At 50.2% G+C, this 24,659-nt stretch overlaps 1 protein-coding gene and 1 long non-coding RNA gene across 6 annotated transcripts in view; both read right to left on the bottom strand.

Moving 5' to 3' along the window:
• Positions 1-443: 443 nt before the first annotated feature.
• On the bottom strand, positions 444-24,651 carry WNT10B (Wnt family member 10B). 5 transcript variants are annotated; one of them, XM_083729473.1, is made up of 5 exons: positions 20,185-24,651; positions 18,656-18,809; positions 13,046-13,308; positions 6,421-6,755; positions 444-4,610 (listed from the first exon to the last, which is right to left on the bottom strand). In XM_083729473.1, the coding sequence occupies exons 2-5, from the start codon at positions 18,718-18,720 to the stop codon at positions 4,152-4,154; spliced, it is 1,122 nt and encodes a 373-aa protein (XP_083585599.1). In that variant the 5' UTR covers positions 18,721-18,809; positions 20,185-24,651; the 3' UTR covers positions 444-4,151. The 5 variants fall into 5 exon arrangements, with proteins under 5 accessions (XP_083585599.1, XP_083585601.1, XP_083585598.1 ...); XM_083729475.1 differs by lacking the exon at positions 20,185-24,651 and adding an exon at positions 19,699-19,868; XM_083729472.1 differs by lacking the exon at positions 20,185-24,651 and adding an exon at positions 19,646-19,867.
• LOC310840262 overlaps positions 444-24,659 on the bottom strand; it is a 161,987-nt gene continuing 137,771 nt past the window's right edge. Inside the window, exon 2 of the long non-coding RNA XR_014561883.1 lies at positions 444-1,042. This is a non-coding gene — a long non-coding RNA (uncharacterized lncRNA). The remainder of the gene's footprint in view (positions 1,043-24,659) is intronic.

Raw genomic sequence — 24,659 nt, 5'->3', positions numbered from 1 at the left:
TACACTTGAGTGATATATAAACGTTGCTATTTTGGGGGCAGGGGGTAAAATGCCATTTGGCTTTTCCACCTCAAAATGTCTTAGGCTGCACACACATCAAAAGTTTAAGGCATCCCCCCAGCCAAGAATCCTGGGAACTGTAGTTTGTTAGGGGTGCTGGGAATTGTGGTGTGAGGGGAACTACAGTTCCCAGAAAGCATTGTGCTTTAAATGTATGATGTGTACGCCGCCTTAGAGCCCCTTTGTCCATCCTCTTCTTTCCCAGCCTTGCGCACGTAAAGGATACAAGGGAGGGTATGCATTGTTGCTGTTAACCCTTCCGCCCCCATTTGCAAGTAGCCTTTTCTTCCCTCATTGCCTTAGTGGGTGACAGCTAAATGTAGCGAAGCCCCCACCCCATAATCTTCTAATTCCAAACAAATCCTTGTGCAAGAAAGCAATGCTTTGTTTTAATTTAGGTTTATTGGAAGAATCTCTGAGCATCAGTTCCATCTGGAAAGAAGCATCATCCTGGGGCTGATGTGAGCTGCAACCCTGCAGTGGCCGCGTAGTAAATCACCCCATGGAGCTGGCTGAAGCAAGCGCCTTTCCCCGAGACCAGAGCCAGGGCCTGACAGAAGTCGAGAGGAATTTTGAGAGGTTGTGGTTTGGGTTGGAAGGAGGAGATGTTCTGGCACCGAAACACTGACATATACACATCAAGCTAATTGCAAACACACACACGCACACACTCCATGCTGATCACATACACTATTATCACATGCGCTTCCCACGCTTACTGGACACTCACTGGAATGTGCCAGTAATTCCTGAGGCTCCACATCTGGTTGCACTATTGAAATAATACATGGTCTGCTTATGACACACACTTGTGTTGACAGTCAGGCTTCCTATATGCACTGGGCTGGACATTTACATTTTGTGACATTTACCTGTAATAGCAAGTTGCTGTCTGTCTTCATGTTACACCAGGGACAGACTGCCGTCTCTCTCCCTGCCAGCACCCCATATTTCCTTGCTCCTTTTCAGGATTTAAGTCAGTCTTTTTGCAAGCTCGAGGAACCACAATGAAGCAGTTGCTGAGTTGTGAGCAATCCTAGGTGCTCCCGCTTCAAGCCACAGGCCCGTTGGAACTCACACAAACTGGGAGCATGGCTAATCCTCTCCCAGGGCTGCAGTGGAAGACTGGTGATGGTGGGCAAGCTGTCTTCCAATGAAGCTTGCTGATCCCACCCAGGAACTTGTTGAGCTTCCAAGGTGTCCAGGAACAGTCTGAAAAGCAATGATTGAAGTCATGGCTCTAGGGCCAGCCCTGACATTTAGGCACAGCAAGGCCATCGCAAACAGCTGATGCTGGGGGCAGCAACCCCCTAGTGGTTCCTTGCTGCCTTGGGTGCAATGGGGGACACAAGCCTGTTGTCTGCCAGTCCAGTTGGCCTCTGTACTTGGGATGGGGAGAGGCACCTTCACCTTCAAGACTAATGCTCAGAGCTCATTCATACTATCGTTTAACCTGGACGGTAAGCTTCCTGTTCGTTCACTAATTCTCGGCTGTCCACACGACTTTCTCCTCCAGTCGGTGCCTTTCCACCCTTTCACCTCCCTTAATCTGCATTTTCTTATACCATCTCCTTTTCAGTGTATCCGTGGAGTAAGAAAATCCAGGGAGGAGAAAATGTGAGAAGGCAGTGATTTGGAGGAGAAGGTCATATGGACAATGAAGAATTATAATCCACATTAAGCAACTGTATGGTTGAGCCCTCAGTCAGAAGAAACAACAACAGGGAGGGGAGACTTTGAGCCTAAACAGAGTGTCTTTTCTCTTGCCACTGGGTGACTACATGTGGGATTAGGGAATGAGATCTGAGTTAGAGGAAGCAACTTGCACGAAAGTCTGGGTTTCAGCACCTTCCATTTTGGGAACTAACTTTAGTCCTGTGTATTACTTATCTCCAGACACTTATTATGGATAGGATTTTAGGTACGGTATTTAGATTTTAAACATGGCAGAAATCCATTGTGTACATTAATCTACCAACATAATTATGTGACATAGAATATGGTCTGGGGGTTGACAAACAAAACTGAGTCATGCCGCAGCCTAAGGTCACGCCAGCAGAAGAACCGCCATTTCGTAAAACATGTTTTTAAAGAACAAGACAAAGATTAATATATAATGGTCTCTCTTTTTTTGAAAAAGTGGGTCTCATGTTGCAGGATAGGATTAAAGCTGGCACCTCACCTTGTTTCTAACACAGACAGGTACATACTCTGCCACATTGCACATCACACCTATAGGATACACAGCAACAGGTGTTTATCTCGTTCAATACACAAAAGCTGTATAGCCAAGGTCACATACAAATATGAACGTCTTCCATGCCACACACACACACACATGTATAAATGAATGTATACCATGGGGGTAACTACTATTCAAAATTCAGATCCAGTCTAAAATTCAGAGCTTTCTTTTTGGAGTCTGTCTGTTGCAATGGGCCGTATGTTCCTGCTTCCTTGTTCTCAGGAAAAGGTGTGTACTGGCCTCATGCAGGTTGCTCTCAGACTTCAGAGCCTGACTTTGGAAAATGGACTTCTTGATTCCCTGTAGGGTAAGAATCTCTCATTAAAATAAATAAATAAATAAATAAAATACTACCTTTTAGGTTTTGAATGCCAATGCCAATCGAACTGCTTTCGTAAAATTATTATTTGTGGTTTTTTAAAAAATTGCATTAATGTGTCTGTGGATTTGAATTTCTGTGCCTACCTGTGTTCTTAAAGGCATTGGTGTGTTATGGGTAAACAGATGTTTAGGTTTTGTATACAGCCCCTACTGGCCCTCATTCTACCAGAGAACCAGCTGTGGGGACAAGGTTGGAAGGTGGTCAAAAGGTGTTGTTGTTTTACACCGAAGCCTCCCCTTCATACTACAAGAGGGGCAAGTGTGGAGGGGCAAACATAACTTTCACCCAGGGCAGCACAATAGATTGAGCCAGCTACTGCTGACATGTACCACACACAAAAACCCACAGAGGTCTACAAAACAAACAGACGTTGGGCCAGTGGAAAGATGCAGCTCCCCAGGACAATGTTATACCTTCATTAGCCATATGAAATGGCTTCACACACACACTTCAGTAACAAAGCAAAAGAATAAATTAACCCTGCAGTAGGACACCCCACTGTCATTTTGCTCGTCTTGCTTTTGCTGGGTTGGTTGCCACTGCTATTCCAAACGACTGCAACCTGTCTCTACATTTTGCCTCCTAAAAGGACAGTCTGAGCTTCTTACACCTGCCACATGCATGCACATGCACACGCTACCCTAAACAAATGTTTAGGCTGTGCACACACTCCTGTTTACTCTGCATCCAGTGCACTTCCATCTCTGGTTTGGGAAGCAGTGGACACAACATGACCCACAATCCTATGCATCCCACTGTTTCTCATGGGATACTACTGTGTTTTGATCCACAAACTATCTTCAATCCGAACTGAGAGACCTAGCTGTGTGTTAATCTGGCAATGCACACACAGCCTTTCAGTGTCCCAGCCCCTTCCATTGGCTGCACTGGGGCTCTGAAACAACTAGCAGCCCAGCTGGGGTCCCACAGCTCATCCTTTGCACTCACCTGCATCAGCCCTGATGCAGGATTTATGCCAATAATGTTAGGTGTCTCCCCCACAACAGGTATTTCAAGAGCAACACACTGGGACACAAAGCCTTCAACATGTCATGCCTGCTTCCTCGCCGCCACCAACCCCCAAATAATCCTTGGGTGGCAGTTCATCATAAAACAAGGCACTATGCACAGAGAGTCTGGCACCACCATGGGAAAACAGGCCGACGGAAGGCTACAGCTTCCAGGCTGGGCTTAGAAATCCATCTGCGATCCATCCATTTGTACGTGTGTTTCCACACTGCAGCAAATTTTTCCTGTCATGGTGTTAGGAGAGGCCCAAGCATGGCATGTGGCAGAAGAACCACAGTAAGCATGTTCCGAGGAAGGCCTAGTCTTGGGGGGTTCTGGGCCCCCTGAAACGCGGTGCCATTCAAAAGCAGCTCATTGGCACATGGCGCCAGGCCTGCGCCATGCAGCCATGCCCCATGTAGCAAGGTCTCTGGGAGGACAGGGCCTCGCTTCACGTCACTTGCAGACGTTTACCCACTCTGTTGCAGGGCACTCCTCGCACTCCACGTGGCAGCACCAGTGGAAGCGGCAGTGGCAACGCTGGGCATGCACCTCCTGCAGCACGTTGTGGCCCCGGCCGCAGCACAGGCTGCTGCAGCCGTCGGGCCGGACGCTGCCCTTGGTGCAAGGGCGGCCATGGGTGCCCGGCGAGCCCAGGCTGGGGTCAGGCTCGCAAAAGTCAGGCGAGGGTTCGTAGAAGATGAGGTGCTTGGCCAGGCGCGAGCGCTGGAGGCGGGGCCGGAAGGCCCCCGAGTTGCTGTTGTGTGGCCGCAAGAGTATGGCGTGGTCCATTCGCTCCCTCAGGTGAGAGCCCACACGGCGGAAATCAGGTGCTGCCAACCAGCAGGTCCGGAACTGGCAGCTCCCTGAGGGGCCGTGGCATTTACATCTCCGTTGGCTCAGCTCTGACACAACCTGCCAAGGACATGGTGGGAAAGAGACAAGAAGGAAGCATTAGCTGCAGGAAAACGTGGGGTATTTAACGGCAGTCCCACCAACAATTCATGTTTTGCCAGACAGGTGCACCGAGGGGCTGAGGCTCACAGAGCTTTCCTGTAAATTTCCTAGAGAGAACTCTCTGAGATCATTTCCCTTGGGCCCTGACAGGAAGTGTGTGTAGTTATACAACCTCCTGCCCATCAACTTGGGGGGGGGCAGACCCCTCAAATATTTTATGGGGGGGATGAAAACCCCTTGGCCCCTAGTAGTTGGCTCCTACGTCTAAGCTCAGACTCCACTTTTAAGTGAGACTTAAATACAACTTACGAATTACCATTTTAAGTTTACTTGAACAAAGTTGCTGTACTGTATCTGTTATTCTTCAAGAAGCATACTGAGTGAATAAATGTTATTTTTACATTTTACAAGGGTTTATATGATGGTTGGGGGGGGGGGGGAGAAAAGGGGTCAATACCAGGAAAATACAGTCTGCCTTAAAAGCTTAAAGCTTCCCTTTAAGCTGCAAAGGGATAGCACTCTGCTGAACTCACAAACATGAGGGAGGAAGGTTGATATCTATTAAAAAACATTCTCCAGCATCTAATCATATCACAACAGAAAAATGGAGGAGTTTCCTGCTGCAGGGAAAGAGACGTTACCAGAGACACCAACCAACCCAAATCCAGTTTGATTTCCGATTAAATCTCTGAATCACCACAACACTCTAGAACTATTTCATCTAACTCATTTTTCCTTTGCTATTCTTTTTTTTTTTTTTTTGGCAGCCAGTGCATAGAGGGCCGCTCTGTGTGTGCAACTTGAATGGCTATAAAACAGGATTAGACCAATTCATGGAGGAGAGGGTTATTGATGACTACACAATCACACAACACCCTTTCAGGATGTCCTTCTGAATGTTGTGGGAAGACTGCATCTTCGGGGTACACAAAGCTCACAATGTTTTCCATCTCAGAAAATGCATCTTTTCCTACGGGGCGGGAATCCCTACCTTCAGGATAGGGTAAACTTTATTCTGCTGTTAATCTTACCAATTTAGTTTTGTTAAAAATAAAACTTTTCAGTCTTTATGTACAACCTCAGCGCTGAAACATTATGTAAAACATTATACAATTGTGTGTGTGTGTGTTACAGACTCCCTCGGGAAGTAGTGGACCAAACATCTGTTGCATTTGCCATAGAAACATAGGAATAGAGGAATGCCCCTCATCTGCATCCCCAAGAAGTCTGGGTTCCAGTGGTGCCCTGCCCTTCAAGTTCTATATTGGAAGTTCAGGCAGTGAGTCACCCGGACCTTTACTTCATGCCTATGCCAGGATCCTGCACACGACAGCCCCCTAGTGCCCACAAAGAGTCTTCGAGAAGAGAACAGGAACAAATCTGGGAACAGTACTGCATGCTAATCCTTCCAACTCAAATTTGGTTATTTAAATACAGGAAAACACACAGGAAAAGAGTGGCATTCCTAGGAGATCCCACCTGCCACAATGACATTGAGTGACCCATTTTTGCCTGCACGGACCATCAGCTGATTGATCCATAATCATGAGCGCTGCAGACTTGCAACATGAATCCTGAGGATGCCACATAGCGCACTGCATACCGGATTATATACTTGCCTGTTTACTGCTGCCAACACAAAAGCGTGCGTAGACCTTCAGGAATCCAGCCCCGTGGGGGACCCTTTCTGCCTCCTAACTCCAGCCCGGCCCTTTAGTCACACCAAATGCTCTGGCTAGCAAAACCCTGCCCCAAGGATTCCTCCTACCTTTCTGCCTACGCGGTGACTGTGGAGCTGCATCCGTGCGTGAGCATCGCGCGGTTTCCCTCGAGGGTCCAAGAAATGCCGGGCAAATTTCTGGGCATAGTCAAAGTCTGCACTGCAGCCCCCCCACTCCCAGGTGTCCTGGGGGCCAGGCTCCCCCCACAAGGAGGCCTTGCCGCGGCTCAGGGTCTGCAGCTGGCTGAGTTTCAGCTTCTGGTTCTCGGTGCCTTGCCCGGCGCAACCACAGCTCTGCAGCTCCCCAAGGCTACAGGCTGTGGCTACTGCATGGGTCACCCCAGCTGCCAGCAGCGAGAAGGCAAAAGCGCTTTCCCGGAAGCCTGTGGGGATACAGAGGAAGGAAGAGGGTGAGTTGGAGATGCAGCTGGAGGACAGCTCAAATAACCAAGCGAGGAAGCATTTGCAAGAAGACTGGTGGAGAGAAAGGATGCCTGGCTATATATCTAGACCTGCACATTTTGGGCTTGTGTGTGTCCAACAGTCACGTTGCCTGATTTGTTTTTGGCATTTATATACCGCTGACCAACCGTGTCCTCTGAGAGGTTCACAAATTTAAAATCAGTTGCATGCAGATGGAAAACACAATTGATGCAAAAGCTGCACCCAGCACAAAATTAACGTAAAACCGGCATAAACCCACATGGAAGCGTTTTTGTTTTTTTTAAGCACTACAACCCAACAAGGGGAAATAGTTTTTAAATACCTAGTGTTTGCTATGGGAGGCCTGGGAGAAAGAGAAGGTCTTTATCTGGCACCGAAAAAAAGATCCTGACATAGTTGTCAGGTGAGCCTCTTTGGAGAGAGCATTCCACACCCCAGGCTGCAGCACTGGAAAGCTTTTCCAGCAAAGGGACTGACTCATCTCTCGTCTCATTGTGTGACCTCTGAAATCCGGGCTGCCTGTACGCTGCACTACCATTACTGCCATCCCTGACACACACACAGATCCAGGACTAAGCTAATCCAGAACTTGGACCAAGATAGACAAATTCTGCATCTGGTACAAATCTAGTCAAGTATTCTGCACATAATTGCTAATTTCTCATCATTTCTTTTCTTTATTCTATTCATGGGCAGGAAAATAACAGAAACAGCTATGCAGGACACTCCTTCTTTAGCCACTAGAATTCCTGCTCAATCCCTCATGGTCTGGCTTCTGTGATTTCCTCAGGTATTATCCACCCAGTTTTAATCCTTTCACAGTCCTGAGGGCTAGGAACTTTACTTTTTTTAAAAAAAGCAAAGGGTGCTTCTGGACTGTCATTCTTTTCGGGTGAGATTTAGTCACACCAGCAAATTCAAGTTGTGCTGTTATAGTTGATTGGGAGGTCTTGAGCGGCAGAACATCTGCTCTAGAAGCCTGGACTTTTTGGGACATGGAAAGTGATGGGGGAAAGCACCGGAAAATGTGGGATAACGGCTGCTTTGATGCAACATCATCTAACCTCCCTGCAAACAAATCAGAATAAATGCTCATTAAACAGCCATTGTTGTCAGCAAACTAATGCTCAATAAACAGATCATCTGGAGGAGTCCAAAAACAGAAAGCAGAGCTTTTCAGGATTAAATTCTGTGCTTGTGCGGTGAGGTCACAGTGTATATAGAGCCATGCTTAGATCAGCTGAGAACATCATCTTAGTAATGCCATTCGTATGCCAAGTTAGAATGTCAGCAGCTACCCAAATCGAGAGAGTGCCCTTCCCTGGGCAGGATGCCAAAATCTTCCAGTATTTTCAGACCACCACAAAGGGTTTTTTTACGGGGCTGGGCTGGGATTAAACTGGTTGGGGTTGTGTGTGACCGTGATTTTAGCAACTAACTACTGTGACCATTCACAATTTTTCAGGCTGGGCAGGCGCACCTTAAAATATCTAGTAATTTTAAATTAAATAGGGTTGTGCATGATCCTAGAAGTGGCATGTTTATGTCACTGTCAGGGCTTTCCCAAAGAACCCTGCAAGGACGGCAGTTTGCCCTGGAGCTGAAAGATGCCTAGCTGTCCCCTCACAGAACTACAAGTCCCAAGGTTCCCTGGGGTTATTATAAATAAGCCAATCCATAGTATAGGTTTGATCTTCTACAGTGCAATGCAGAAGCAAGCACCAGTGGAGTTCAATGGTAAATGTGGGTTGCAGTCTTAGGGTGCTTATAGGCAGTCATGATTCTCAGGCTGGATTCAGTCATACCCCAGCAAACTAAGGCAGCACAATGAAAGCTGATTTGGTGCTTGTGTAAAACATATCCGCTTCCCCAAAATATCAGACTTTTTCCAACAAGAAAAATGACTGTGGGGGCAGAGAGGATGCACTGGAAAGGGTGCAAATAACACTCGTGTGACACAATCTCCCCACAAACAAATCAGGCTGAGGGCTCATTAAACTGGTTGTCTGGAAGCAATCTTAGATCCTGATCTGTTCAGGCTTAGCAATATTGGTATTTTCTTAAAATCAATACAGGTTTCTTTTGTAGTGAAGATTAGCCCTCTTTCCTCAAGTAAATTAAGGCTCTTCCTCATCATCCCATCATCCAGCCCTTTGTCTCCACTAATCCTGATTTACCGTATTTTTCGCTCTATAAGATGCACCAGACCAAAAGACGCATCTAGTTTTTGGAGGAGGAAAACAAGGAAAAAAATATTCTGAATCTCAGAAGCCAGAACAGCAAGAGGGATCGCTGCGCAGTGAAAGCAGGATTCCCTCTTGCTGTTCTGGCTTCTGGGATAGCTGCGCAGCCTGCATTTGCTCCATAAGACGCACACACATTTCCCCTTACTTTTTAGGAGGGAAAAAGTGAGTCTTATAGAGCAAAAAATACGGTACCTTTCCGGTTTGTTTCTTGATCAGCCAAAGCCTTTCTGTTATTGATCCTCACTTTCCTACCGTCTTCCCATCTGACGCTGCCTGAGATCCTGATGAGCTGGCCCAAACTTCCGCCGCCACCCTCCATGACACATCAGGCAAAGGCTCAGAGCCCAGGTGCATGGGTTGCAGCTGGATGAAGCTCTTGCCTGCCCAGGGGCTGACTTTGATCTTGGATTTAAATTTGGAAATGGCTCCTTCAAAGGTGAATTAATCAAAGAGATCCAGAGGACCAAAGTAAGGAGCTCCCGGCCAACTTGCCTCTAGGGTCAGGTGTTGGCCACTACATCTGCAACCAGGGAAAGGTGCACCCAAGAAAAGGTGCCTGCAGCAGGTTCAAGGGGAAAGAGCCAGGGGTGGCGCTCATGAAGACAGGCAGGCAGGCAGGGCAGAGCAGACAGGATCTAAGTGTATTGGCGGGGGGGGGGGTGTATGTGCTTGGGAAGATGCACTCAGATGCTTCCCACCACCCTGCCCCACCAACCAGGTCACTGCCTCCTCCTCCGTATCAGCTGCACAGGCAGAGAGGGCAGGCATCAGTATCATCTGCTGTTTCCTGTTGCCAATTGTCTGCCCGCCCCAGTGGGCAAGTGGCAAGGGTGGCTAGGAGCATCAGTCAGAAAACCAGGAGGAGTTCCCTTTCCTTAGTTTGGGCTAAGCCATCTGCTACAAATCACCCCTTCACACAGGATTGGCAACCAGCTATTAAGTCGTAACAATAAATGTGCCTTAGAGTTAAAAGGCAGGAAGAAAAGTGAGCAGCCAGTGGCGGAAAGGAGCAGGAATGGGCACAGTGGCAGGGCAGTGCTCAGGAGAATCGGCCGAGTGAAGCAGGCCCAACTGCCCGAGGGGTGCCCAGTCCCCATCAAGATAAGAGAGCACGCAGGTGTTCATTTACTTGGAAAATTTATAAACCTCTTGTTCAGGAAAAGTTATTCAGTGATGATGCCACCCATATGAATGGCTTGCGCCAGCCACTCTAGGCGGCTCCCAACAAAAAACAGTAAACAACAACACCCACTAACAACTTCTCTGAACATACAAGTGGTGTACAAGCCCAATTCTATTTTTAAAACTTGACTAAAAAGATGGTTGCTCGTCCTCCTCCTCCTCCATAGTGGCGGCAGGCTTCAGGAGAAACCTTAGCAGCTGTCCAAAGATGCTAGCTCCTCACACCAGCCCTGAGGCAGGCTCTGGGAACTGGCTCATCTCAGGCGGCAGGTGTGGAGATGGACAGCAAGGTAAGGGAGGACAGAACTGCAGTGGCAGCACAGCCTGCTGTGCTCCAGCCCCCTCCCCTTGAACCAGCCTGTTGTCCTCAGGTGTGGGACGGGACACCGCCCAGTCACTGTCGGGCTGGACTGAGGAGGAATGGTGGAGACTGCCCCCCACCCTTCCTGCACCTTCCCAAGGAGGACAGTATAGATTTACAGCAGCGGTTTGCAGAAGGTCATAGTTCAGAGGCTGCAGAGGGGAGAGGCTGGGAAATATTGGGAGAGCAGCAGGAAGAGGCAGCAGCACCAGAGGAGAGACAGCTGACAGACTCAGTGTCTTTGGAAAGCATTCCTGACCCCCCTCTCCCAGGACCCAGCGTGCATTGAGAACAGAAAGCTCAGAGGCAGAAAGCACAGATCAGGCAATGCAGGGATGACGTATAATAGGAGAGACGGAGGGAGTGGGACTTTACTCAGAGCAACGTCATCTGAGATAGATGGCATTTCTATGTTCTCTGTGAATATTGAATATTGAATAAAACGACTCTGAGGTTGTGGTGCTCATCTTGCTTTATTGGCCGAGGGAGCCGGCGTACAGCTTCTGGGTCATGTGGCCAGCATGACTAAGCTGCTTCTGGCGAACCAGAGCAGCTACACAGAAATGCCTTTTACCTTCCTGCCGGAGTGGTACCTATTTATCTACTTGCACTTTGACGTGCTTTCGAACTACTAGGTTGGCAGGAGCAGGCATCGAACCACCAACCTTCTGATCGGCAAGCCCTAGGCTATGTGGTTTAACCCACAGCACCACCCGCGTCCCTCGTTCTTATCCTTAAGGTACATTTATTGTTACTCCTGGCCCAAGAATTCTCTTGAGGGAGAAAGACTTCAACCACAGACAGTTTAGGGAATGGGACCTCCCTCCACTATTGATTTGTTGTTGTTTAGTCATTTAGTCATGTCCGACTCTTCGTGACCCTATGGACCATAGCACGCCAGGCACTCCCTGCCTTAATTTGGTACAGTGGTACCTTGGTTTTCGAACATAATCTGTTCCAGAAGACTGTTTGACTTCAAAACGTTTGAAAACCAAAACTCAACAGCCGACAGCTAGGCTTCAGGGCCTTGCACTCAGTGGAAGTCGTGTTTCCTGTTTGACTTCCGAGGTGCATTCAGAAACCAAAGCAGTCACTTCCAGGTTTTTGGCGTTCGGAAACCGAAACGTTCGACTTCCAAGACGTTCGGAAACCGAAACGTTCGACTTCCAAGACGTTCGGAAACCGAAGTACCACTGTACTAGGAATAACAATGTCAAGCAAATCAGGTCTAAGCACCAGGAATCCTTGACTACTGGTGAACAATGGAGGATGATGATATCCTGTTCTCCTGACATGATGGGTGTAGCTCAGTGTTTCCCAAACTTGACACAGCTGGAGTACTCCCTTCACCCCACAAATTAAAACTGGAAGTACATGTCGCTTTTATAGCCAGGGCACACTTGCGCACCAGGACAGAACTGCTGGTGCATCGCCAGAGGAGCCAGATGCCGTACCTTTCATGTGTCAGTGATCTGGCGCAATGCCTCCCGATTTGAAGGAGGAAAGCCCAGAGGTGACATGCAGAGCTGCTGGGTGCAGCCACCTTGATGAGCGATAAATTCTGCTGTGAATCCTGCATCGCGCGTAATTAAACGATCCAGCTGCACTCAGTGCAGAGAATTAGCAGGATCAGTGCTTTGATTCTAGAAAAAAATGGTGCTGGTATAATAATTTTCTTCATAATAATAATTTATTATTTATACCCCACCCATCTGGCTGGGTTTCCCCAGCCACTCTGGGCGGCTCCCAACAGAATCAAAAGCACAACAGAACATCAAACATTAAAACTTCCCTAAGCAGGGCTGCCTTCAGATGTGTCCTAAAAGTCAGATAGTTGTTTCTTTCCTTGACATCTGATGGGAGGGCGTTCCACAGGGCGGGAGCCACTACCGAGAAGGCCACTCCCCATGAAGTTGCTACACTAAGAGCTACCCTTTCAGCCAGTGTTTTTCTTCTAGAAAAAAAGGGTGCTGGTACCGCATACCCCTGAGTAACCCCAGAAAAAGAGCACAGAGCAGAATCACCATTCACAGCAGAGGCTGGTTGATGAATCATACAGGGATGCAGCAGGCAGCCTCTTCTGTGACTGGGCTCTTCTGGCTCAACCAGCCATTTGCATCCAGTTCATTTATTTCTTGTGGCATGCTAGCAAGGATTTCATGGCACACTGTTTTGGAATTGCCACTGTAACTCGCTGGGCCTTCTTTGGCTTTCCTTCCATTTGTAGTGACCCTGTTTGGCTCCATTTCTGTTGTCACAAGAGAGGAAAGGGGGCACTGAATCAGCTCCTAGAGGGAGGGCCAGTGGGGAGGTGAAGGAGGGTGCAGCAGTGACAGAAAGGCAAGAATCAAGTTCTGGTTTTATTGCTCACAGACTCCAACAGAAGAAGAGGAAAGTGGCAAATCACATCACACGGCAAGTATCCTCTCAAGCTCCTCACCTCTCTTCAGAACAGCGCTGTTGAGAAGCATGGTGCCACTGCTGCTCAAGTCCGAGCAATCCCACCGCCTCTCCTGCAGCTGATGGCGGCATTCGTGGATGGCGAGGTGGACGCCTTGCAGAGCTGAAGCCATGGCTTCTGGGCTGCGGGTGCAGAGCCCAAGTTGGCGCCGGCTCAGCCAGGGGAGGGTCATGCAGATGGTGTTGGGAGTAAGAACAGGTTCAGCCAGCACCCTTGGGCCTAGGAAGTCATGGCCCAGGATCCTGTAGGAGAACAGAGGAATTAAGCAGGAACTTGGCTTTGGGGACAATAGAGGAGGAGGGAGAGAGAGAGAGAGAGAGAGAGAGAGAGAGAGAGAGAGAGAAAGGCAGAGGCTACTTACTGCCTCACCCACAGATCATAACAGACAGGAGCGAACACAGTGGGCAAAACAGAATGCTAAATGATGGAAGCTCCATAATTGAAATTGGGTGCCCCTTAGATAAAAGTACACCCATCCATCTGGGCATGGAGTAAGCTACACAAGTCCTTGGCTAGACAAAATCAGCTACAATGGCCTAAAAAAACTGGGCAATAGCACAAGGTATCTACAAATTCTCTGGGCCTGTGTCCATCACTAGCACCAGATGTGGAAGCTTTAGCTGGAGTCAACAATGGATCTGGAGCAAAGAGACCGGAGCATTAAGGAGCTCTGAACCAGCAAAGTCCAGATGAGACTGAAGGACTTATATAGCCATTGTCTCTGCCAGGTCCTCTGCAGGGTCATTCTCCCTCCTCCTGGGCAGATCCTTCCTTCTGAGTATACAGTGGTACCTCTGGATGAGAACAGGATCCGTTCCGGAGCCCCGTTCGCATCCTGAGCAGAACGCAACCCGCGTCTGCGCATGTCGTGATTCGCCACTTCTGCGCATGACGTCATTTTGAGCGTCTGCACATGCACGAGTGGCGAAACCCGGAAGTAATCCGTTCCGTTACTTCTGGGTCGCCGCAGAACGCAACCTGAAAACGCCCGACCTGGAGTGTCTTTAACCCAAGGTATGACTGTAGACCCTTTGGGTCAGAGTTGTCTGGAAGTCAAACAGGCTCCTGTGGCTTTGGCTTTCCCCTCAGCTTTGCAGCCTCCCTTTGTACCCAAGGCTTAAAGGATGGTAGGAGAGAACTGCAGAGAAAGGCAGGGCTCAGGATGAGGTCATGGAGTGGGGATGTGGGGGGGCAGGGTGTGTCCAGGTGAGGCATCTCAGAGATGGGGCTCTACAGGCTGTCTTTGGATTGGTTTCTCTATGTCTTCAGTGGGAACGGGGTGCCGTGTGGGAGCCCCATCATGCCTTTTCATCCAAGGAGGTCTCTCCAGGGTCTGGATCAGCCAGGATCTCAGTTCCATGCGTCTCTGCAGGAATGCAGGGTAGGGGAGACCTCTGAAAGAGGAGGGGCTTCTGTGCAAAATTCTGTGGGCACCGCCAGAAATTTGGGGGTGCCACCATATCTGTATCTATCCCCTGAATCATACAGATCCATTCCCTTTCCACCACATTCAGATACATATAGCTTCCAATTTAGAGCTGGGAATGAAGCTAAATTGTTCTTTTCCCCCTTCATTGAATTATGTATGCTATTCCCCCTCCCTGTCCGCTCTCTGACCCACTAAACACCTCTTTCTTCTCAGCCAGATGCAGAAGAACCCACCTTAGCCCCTAGGACTTCAATCTTTGCGCTACAACCTCTCCATTTCATTCCATTCTCAGGTAAGGTGGGAGGGAGAGAGGGAATGACTAGGAAGCACAACTCCTACATTTCTGGAGCAGAATCGGGGCCAGTGCATTTCATCATACATGTGTGGAGGGTCGTGCAAAACCCTTGTGGCAGTCCAGCCCAGCTCTGTTGCCTGAGGGAGAGATCAGTGCACCTGGGTGGGCGAGTATCCAGGGGGAAATTCCCTGCCTGCCCCCCCACCCCCCTCACTGGCACCAGATGAAAGCCAGGTTGAAGATCAAAAGCATCACCCTGCGGCTCAGCACCCAAAGAGGGGGTGGGGGTGGAGGGGAGGGAGGGAGAAGCAGAGGAGCCCCTCCCAGATCTAACACAGGGTGTCTCCGTGGCAACAGAAGGAGGAGCAGGAATAACCCCGGCAGTGGCAGACACAGACATGTCAATGTGGGAAAGGGAAATGGAGCCAAGTTTCCTGATCAGAAGGGGCCACCGTAGCAACCACCCAGTGGAGAGGGACACCCTCAGGTCATTTTCACCTGCAGCTCCAGCTCCTGCTCCCTGCTGACACAGAGAGATCAGTGGCAGTCCCTCCTATCACACACCCTCTCCCGGAAAATTACCCCAGACAAACATCCAAGCATTTTTCACAACAAGCCCCATGGGGAAGGAGTTTTCCATAAGTGGGGCACTTGTCTTAGGGCCTCTCATCACAAGAGGACCAAATCAGCCCCTAAGGGCACATGATAGATCTTTTAGGCATGCTATCATCTCTATCTATCTATCTATCTATCTATCTATCTATCTATCATACTCTGAACAGAAATATGGGAGTCAAACATTATACAGTAGAACGTTCTCCCTATACAGAATTGGGGCCGACTGATTTCGTCATCCATGTGTGTAGGGTTGTTGCCACACTAAGCCCTTGTGGCTGTCACATGCATCCAGTTTATGATGCTCAGAGGGACATTCTTTTTAACCTGTGAATCCTTCCTTCCTTCCTTCCTTCCTTCCTTTATACCAACAAGAACCACTACTGCAGCTTAGGTACCAACTTGGCAATCCTGTGCATGTTTACTCAGAGGTAAGTCCCACTTGACAGCATCCTAAGCGAAGTGGGCAAGGGACTGCAACCTGGAGGAAAGGCCCATTAAACAACAGCAGAATTTACTTAAGAGTAAATGTGCATAGGATTCTGCTGAGCTGCTGCAATAATGTGCATAGGTACTTGGGAATAAGCCTTGTTAAATTTGGTGGGATTTACATCCGAGTAAACATGCTTAGAATTGTACTGTGCCTGGCTGATTGCGGCCTGGGGCAATCCTCACTGATTCACAGATAAGAGCCTACATCTCCAAAACATCTCTCAGGGTCACTTTGCATCAGGAATGAGGAAGCTGTGGCCTTCCAGATGCTGGTGGACTCCAGCTCCCATCAGCCTCAGCCAGCATGGCCAATGGTTGGGGGTGATGGGAGCTGGAGTCCAGCAACAGCTGAAAGGACACAGCTTCCCCGCCCTGGTTTTACATATTGCCTGTAGTGGCATGGTAGCTGCGTCTGCTGTGGCTGTTCCCAAGCCGCTCTGGGAATGCATAAAGCTTCCACCCATGTTACACAACATGCCAATGACACACCACCCAAAGAGGCAGGCGTTGCTGGCATGTTATGTCAACGTACACATTATGTCTATATGCTGCTGTGTCAGGGCGAGCACAGCCCTCAGTCCGCATACACATCTGATAAAGCAAGGCTACAAAAATGCAAACCACCGATGAATCAGTTTCCAAAGGGCTGCGATACCATCTCCTTTCTTGAACGTGAAGCGTCCTCAAAGCATCTGAGCATAAGAACATAAGAGCAGCCCCGCTGGATCCAGGCCAAAGGCCTCTCTAGTCCAGCACTCTGTTCCCACGCAGTTCACCCAGACACCTCTGAGAAGGCTACAAGCAGAACATGGCTGCAATGGGCCTCTCCCGCTTCGTTTCCCCAGCACGCCTCTGAGCCCACAGGTAATAGAGCCATCAGGACTCAGAGGCATTAAGAGCCTTATCCTCCCTGAATCTCTCTAACCCTCTTTCAAAGTTGCAAACCACTTTGAGATTCCCCCCTCTTAAAAATATAAACAATATAGAAATATTGTTATTATTATTATTTCCATCCAAATTGGTGGTCATCACTACCTCATGTGGTCAAGATGGGGATAGCCCATTAGCACTACCCTCACAGAGGAAGAAACTCTCATTCCACGCACAGGTGTCCACGCGTTCAGCTACTGTCCAGCTGAGACCCTCCAGCACATATTAGCATAAGCTTGTGCTTAGCCCCTTGCTAGGTCATCTACGAGGAGTAGAGAAATGCCTGCAGGTAATGACTCTCTCACACCCCACCTAGTCATAGAGAATGTTTGAGTCTTGGAGGTTTGGAAGAGACCCGTGCCACCTCTGACGCACAGGCCACACTGCCTAACACTCCCTGTCTCTCTTCTAGCTCCTGAGTTGTAAGCCCTCAATCTGCAAGAGAAAATGAACCGAGCCTGCGCTTTGAACAGATGAAGCTGCCTCACATCTAACCATATCATTGGCCCACATAACCCAGTTCTGTTTACTCTGATGGGCAGCAGCTCTCTAGGGCAGGGATGAGGAAGAGGTGACCCTCCATATGCTATTGAATTACACCTCCCCTCATTCCCTGACCACCAGCTGTGCTGGCTGGAGCTGAGGTGAGTTGGCATCCAAAAGCATCTGGAGATCCACAGTTCCCCCATCCCTGTCCAAAGGTTTCGTGAAAGGGATCTTTGTGAATTCTGCTGTTTCAAACTCCTGGAGATGCTAGAGTCTGAGCCTGGAAGGGACCCCGCATCTGCAATGTCATGTGTCTCATAACTGAAGTATGTCACCTCCCTTAGCTCAACCTCAGGGATGAGCAACGTGTGGCCCTCCCCATGTTGCTGGACTACAACTCCTATCATCCCTGATCAAAGGCCATGCTGGCTGGAGCTGGAAGTCCAAAAACATCAATGGGGCCACACGTTCCTCACCTCTGGTCTAGCTTGGGCAATGCTGTTATGGCATCTATTTTAACCAACTTAATACCTAAGTTGGTCTTAAATCTAGTGAAAGCTAGCATATAAAAACACATGACACAAAATTCTTGCTGTGGATTAATCTGGAGTAACTACCACTCTTGGTCCCATACACAGAGCTAGTTTGCATGTAATACTGAGCCAAACTATGTCTTAGTGTGAATAGGCAGGCGTGCAAGCTCTGTTTGTAGTTTGGCTTAGTGTTACGTGCGGAACCAGCTCATAATCACAAACAATCCACGCAGACCATCATTAACTCATCCTGAGCTACTGGTCTTCAGCTGGTGGGCTGTGCCATGATCCAAGCTGGGGCACAACAGGAGCACTATCCTCACGCAGGTAGATGCCATATAAAAATGGGTCCCCAAATGCATGTTTGGGTTAAAAGTCGGCCCTGGATCCAAAAAGAGTGAAGAGACATGTCCTCAGCGATCATCAGAAATGTGTTCCAGGAATTCCGCCTACATCTTCCCTCAGCTTTAACCCTCTAAACTCACTGCTTTCGTGGAAAATCCAGGCATCACATTTTAAAAATCCAGTGGGAAAGCAGGGGCAGAGGAAGCTGACTGGGGAGAGGCTACAGCTGTACAGTTTGTCCTTGGCATATTGCTTGCTGCGCACTGATGTAGTAAGGAAGAAGCAAGCACGGTGCCAACTGGGCAGATAAATGCCCTTCCACACCAGGGACCCTCATTAGCCCCACATAATCACACCAGTGCCATTCTCCTGGCTGTTCAGTATCCCCAGCAGGACAGGGGCAGCAATTCCTGGGACAGCTCCATTCCCACCACCACAGCACCGCACCTCAGTGAATCACTTACCCTCTCCAAAGGCAGAGGCAGGCGGCAAAGAGACAAGTGGCCACACAGGGGCTCATTGGAGCCATGCCAAGCTCTGACCGGGCTGCTCTCTAGTTTGGCTGCAGGTCACCCTCTCCCTCATGGCCCTCCCAAGTGGGGCAGAAGGAGGAAGCTTCTGGAATAAGAGACAGTAAGTAAGTGGGGTGGGAAGTGGACAGGGGGGAAGCGAGCCGATAACCCTTTCCCAACATCCTCCTGATTCCCTTGGAGGAATAAGGGTCATTTCCCCAGCCCCTGGCTCCTTTGCCTACCCCAAAATATGAGCTGAATCATGGCCTCCCCGTAGTTTAAAGCATTTTTTAAATGGCAGCAGCTAAAGGGATCAATACAAAAAGTGAAGAGGCTGCCATGTGAGCACAGCTCCTGACAGAAGCTCCCTCAATTCATTCTACTCAAGTTCTGCCATCTCCATCCCACCTACTGCAATCAAGTTTCAAGGGCAATGCTGGGTATGAACTTGTGAGGAGGAAGAGCGACCTGCAGGTATAGGGCGGTATATAAATTCAATTAGTAATAGTAATAACAATAGCAGCACAGGTCAGAAAGAAGCTCAAGCTTCAGCAATTATTTTCCTCCCACAAATTCCTTCCTGCAGCTGGAAATGCAACCCAGTTCTCAACACACACACATTTACAACGGGGCACTGACCTAGGGTTGCCAAAAGCCCCCTTGCCCCCTCCAGTGTGAAAGAGCGGCAGAAATCCAATACTCCATTATGGAGATAGAGCACTATCAGTTGAATTTCTGCCTGTCTGACCGCGATTAAAGATACAGGTGAGGGCAAGGATGGTAAGGCTACGTTGAACCTAGCGGCATGGCTTCAAACAGAGTGTCCCCAGATCCCCAGCTTATGCGCGAACAGCTCACAGTCCCGTCCCCCCCGCAGCAGACCTGCCTTCACGCAACCGAGGAGAGCGCGCGCCCTTCCTTCTCCGCCTGCCCCAAGCTTACCGTGGCAGCCAGGAATCCCCTCCCCTCTCGTCCCTCTTCTCTCGCTCATCTACCTGCCCCTTCTCCCTCTCCCTCTCCGCGGCCGCTAGAGAGCCTCGCCTGGGCGAGGTTTTCCCCTCCCCATCCGGGGGCAGCTGGAGCTGGGAAGCAGCTGTTCAGTTCGGGTGCGGTTCCAGTGCCCACACCCACGGGCGTGAACGCCAGCCCGCCGTGGGTCCCACGGGCCGCGCGCGGCGCCTCTCTTCTCCCCAGGCGCAAAGCGCCGACCCCACCTTCTCCCGCAGCTCCTCCGCTGACCGGGAGACGACCCGCCCGCCCCCCCCGCCTTCCACCGGAGAGAACCCAGGCGTCCTGGCGCCCCAAACCCCGATCCCGTCTCCCCTGAGCGATTGGATCCCAACCACTGGATCCCAGCCTCTCCCTGCTTTCAAGCCTCTACAGGTTGCCTTCCCGCAGATTGATAGAGAGGATTAGAGCAGAGGAAAGTTTCTGTTCGGTTCTTTTGATTCCCTCTCCTTCGGTCGCGTTCCTCCTCTAACCTCGCTCGCTGGCCTTTTTTCTCCCTCCGTCCGGACGATCCGCTCGGGCGCTTCTGCAGCTGCTGCCAGGTTTCATGTCTCCACTCCCCTTTTCCTAGCAGGCTCCGCTGCCGTCCCTCCTGCCTCGGGCGTCCCAGCCCCACACGCTCGCGTGGGTCGGCCTCGCTTCCTCCCCCCCCCCTTTTCCTGGGGGCGGGTGGGAAATCGCGCGGGAGGAAAGAGAGATCCAAAGGCCATCTAGTCCAGCACACACACGGGGAGCGCGCACAGCCCCAAGGCAGAACGACGCACCCGCCCCTCCAAACTAGCCCCCGCGTGTTACGGAGAGAGCAGGTCACCTCCCCAAAAACAGGAGCCGGGCGCGTTCGGGACTCTAGCCAGTCTTCAAAGATAAGCCCCGGAAAGGTTGCAGCATTGCAGCAATAAAACTGCTAGCCTCTGTGCAAAGCTAAGCAGGGTCCGGTATGGTTTCAAATTGGATGGGACACCGTGTGTTGAGATAGGTAGTTGGTTGGACTAGATGACCCTAGGGATCCCTTCCAACGCCACAATTCCGTAATTTTGTGGTTTAGGATTCTGCAATTCCCCTTTCCTAAACATAGGGAGGCCCTTCAGAAATTGCCGGACTGCAACTCCCACCATCCCTCACCATTGCCAATGTTGGCTGGGGCTGATGGGAATTGGAGTCCCAACGCTGTGAAGGGGGGGGGGGTTCCGTCTCGAGAGCCCAGCGCCCCACAACTGAATGGGCGTCCCTTTCATAAATGCTGCATGCACCACACTTAACTGCAACCCCGTTATATTCTTGAGAGAATGTTACCTATGGCTCTCCCAATTAGCCCCATGGGAGGAGAGGCAGCATCGATTGGCCTGGAGAAATTTGATTGTTGGCGAAGCGTTTAAACCTCTCTTCGCTCCCTCAATACTGTACTGAGTTCCTGGTACAGAGTTGTTGCAAGGTCGTTCATCAACCCGGGAGCTCCTTCTCAGATTCAATTGCGTTGCTGCACGAAGAACTGAGACGTGTTCGGGGCGGGGGGGGGGGAGCCCCTCTTTAGCGCGTTGTGCCGGGTGGCGCGTGGACTCTGAGCAGACGGAAGCGCTGCTGAGCCAGTCGGTAGCGTCAGTTAGACGGTCCGCCACGCAGCAAGCAAGCGCCCCAAAGGCGGGTTGGTTCCGAGGCCACGTCGGATAATAGCAGCCCGATGCGATGCAGAAATTGCGAACCTAACTCTAAATATGATCGAGCTGCACGTCGGGTGCGCTGCCTTGCAGAGAGCAAGCATGCACGGCTTGCGCTTCAATTGCACGGCGCACTTGGGACAGGATGCCTGGGTTGCACGACTTTCCTTGGCTCGCTTAGGCTCCCTTCCTTACCCTTCGAATTATTGCCGCTCGCAAAGCTGGAAGGGGCGCGGGCAATCGCTAATGGGGAGGAAAAGGCGGCGATCTCCTCTCCCACCCTTCCCTCCAGGCATAAATCAGCCCTGCACAGAGCAACCCCCACCTAGAGGACTTCGCACACAATCCAGCCCCCGCCTTGCAGTGTTAGGTTCTGGGGCCTACAGAGCGAGCAAGCCGGGCTGGCTGCGCAAGCCAGCAGGCGCCCTAAGTAAGAGGAGCATTTTGCACAGCGGGGTTTGGGGCGTGTGTCTGAGGCTACAGAGCCCCACCACCAGCTGGACTCCTGTTCTCCGAGCCCTGCAGCCTGGCGGGGTTGCTGCTTGCTGCCATCCATCACAGGACACTCCCAAGTTTCCAGTCCGCTGGATGCCCGCCGCTTCCTTCCCGCCCTTGCGCGCGGCTCCGCGATACTGCCAGGGAAGCCGCCCGGCGAGTCCAACTCGCGTGCAAGAGAGGGACTTTCCAGGGTGGGGTCGCGCAGGCTCGGTGGGCTTTGCCTGTGCCTGTGCCCGTTCCCCGGGAGCCGGGACCTTCCCCGACTGCAGCAGGCGCGGCGCGCGAGGCGCTCGGATGCAATTGCACAGCTCGCAGCGGTTCCTTCCTCGCGTCCGCCCTGCTTTCTCCCCGCCCGTTTATCTTGGCTGCAGGGGACGATTATGTATGAGTCAGTCGGAGGGGAAGGTGAGGCGCTGAGGGTGGGATTGAGCGGCGGACGGGCTATCCCTCTCCCCGGGGGTGGGTGACCACCAGGCTTTGGGCGCCAGGCCTAGTCTCGGGTTCTATTTCCGTCTCTGGGAGGAAGAGGACTGAGGTCTGGAGGGTTAGAAGTTGAACATGAGGCTGGGAACGAGCCAACACGTTCTCGGCTCTTGCCTTTGCTCTGGGAGAGATGCACTGGGGTTCAGAAAGGAGGGCTGGCTCTGAATCCTGGCCAGGACTCCTGTTTTGGAAGCTGGGGGGTGGAAGGACACGATAAGGGCCTGGGACATGAGAAGAGTGCTGTTGAGAATGTGCAGAGTGCATTCTCTCACCACCAAGGATTTGCCACAACAAAAAGCCATTTGCGAGTCCACTGCCCCCACCCCCGAACTTGGCAGGTTGTCACACGATGTTGTAATGGCCATTAAATGGTTTGATGGGTGGACATTGGAGCCAGATAGGTCTATCAGGGGCTCCCAATAATGACATTATATGGAGCATCCATGTTCAGAGGGAGTATACCACTGAATAACTGATGCTGCGGACAGCTGCTACCTTGATGTGCTACCCGTGGGGCTTCTCAGAGACACCCAGCTGGCCATTGTGGGAAAGGATGGTGGACTAGGGCTTGTCCATATGACCTATTATTAAGCTTTCACCCTGAGTTGCTTGCACAATACTTATTATGGAGGTTTGATTAGATCCTGTCTTTACTGAACGTTTGTTCTGGTTTGTTTGTGGGACGGTTACATGGCAAGGAGCATTTGTCCTGCTTTCATCCTGATTTCCATGTGCACTGTTTATATATCATTCATTCATTCCACATTATTCGGTGCATTTCCCATTCACTTTCCTAACCTCTCAATATTTTTTATTTTTTATTTTAGAAAAACAAAAGGCGACAGAGCCTTTTAATCTATTTTAATGGCACAAAGCTAACTTTCCCAGTAGGTCAGGGGTCAGCAAACTTTTTCAGCAGGGGGCCGGTCCACTGTCCCTCAGACCTTGTGGGAGGCCGGACTATATTTTGGAGGGGGGGGGGATGAACGAATTCCTATGCCCCACAAATAACCCAGAGATGCATTTTAAATAAAAGTGCACATTCCACTCATGTAAAAACGCACGGATTCCCGGATCATCCGCGGGCCGGATTTAGAAGGCGATTGGGCCAGATCCGGCCCCCGGGCCTTAGTTTGCCTACCCATGCAATAGGTCCTAGAATTCTTCCTGCAAAAAACAGTGTGGATGCGCCAGAGGTTGATCTGATCCCACAGTGTATATATAATGTTTGATTATTTCTGTAGCACCATCAATACACATGACATTTTAATGCAATGTACCCTCACAGATAAATTCATCCAAATTTCATTCAGTTTCTCCTGTTCTGGAAAAGTGTCTCTTTCTCCTGCCAGAAACAAGGCAAAAAACAAGTGTGGCAATCTTAACAGCCATCACTTATCTGATGTTTGGGATAAGGGTGTGTACTTTCCAGAGAAATGTAGCCTGGCCATCTCGTTTTTGCAGTTTAAAACACTGTTGAGGGTGCTGGAACATCAACTACCAACCTTGAGACAGATGTACTGGGTTCTGGAGAGAGAGAGAGCAGAAGATTTCTGCTTCATAGGCACATCTTGCTTGCATTCTGTGCCAATGAATCTGAAATGACTACCAGGCTGCAGCAAAAACAGCAAAAGTGTTTTGTTTTTTATTGGGTGCTTTCATGGGGCAGAGTCCACTTCGTCATGCAAGCTTAGGCTGAGAAACATTTGTTGCTCTTTAAGGCGCCATCCGACTCCTCTGCTGCTTCAAATTAACATGGTTACCCCTCTGGAATTTGTCCGCATGTTGTGGTTTGAATAGATCTGTGCAGTGTTCAGCCTGCGTTAGAGCTCTGTTGTTACTGTTGGTGGATAGATAAGAGGCTCAGGCATCCAGGAGCTGCTCTCCCTTCCTCCCATTGGACAGACTTAGCAACCGGCCACAATGGTGGTGTTCTACCTCCACGGTTGGAAGGCGGCATGATGAGTGCCACTTGCTGGGAATCACAGGTGGGGAGTGTGGGGTGTGAAACGCAGAGCAGTCAAATACAACATTCCTAGAGTGGACATGTTTAGACATGAAGAGGGATGTTTGTCCAGCCAGTAGATAAACTTCCTGTTTCCTCCTGTGCTGGGACAAACTTTCTCTACATGTGACCAGAGGTGGGCATGACCTCACTTGTGCAGGTAACAAAAGCACAGGACTGGCCACCACATCTCTCTTGTTTCCATTTTGCTTTTGTCGAGCCTGAGATGATCTCTTGGAAAGGAACTATCTCCCTATGGGATAGAATCCAGGTGAACAGTATATATTCTGTAACTTAAGTCTGCCTT

This window comes from Podarcis gaigeae, assembly GCF_964106915.1.
Source record: "Podarcis gaigeae genome assembly, chromosome: 2".
Taxonomy (NCBI): domain Eukaryota; kingdom Metazoa; phylum Chordata; class Lepidosauria; order Squamata; family Lacertidae; genus Podarcis; species Podarcis gaigeae.
The sequence above is the reverse complement of the archived record's forward strand: the minus strand, read 5'-3'. Positions and strand labels throughout refer to the sequence as shown.

Excerpts from the sequence above, each read along its gene's own strand:
- WNT10B (XM_083729473.1), bottom strand. The coding sequence starts at position 18,720 with ATGGCTCCAATGAGCCCCTGTGTGGCCACTTGTCTCTTTGCCGCCTGC. Across the intron at positions 6,756-13,045 it reads CAGCGCTGTTCTGAAGAGAG|GCTTCCGGGAAAGCGCTTTT; the intron begins GTGAGGAGCTTG and ends GTATCCCCACAG. Across the intron at positions 4,611-6,420 it reads GTCACCGCGTAGGCAGAAAG|GTTGTGTCAGAGCTGAGCCA; the intron begins GTAGGAGGAATC and ends TGTCCTTGGCAG.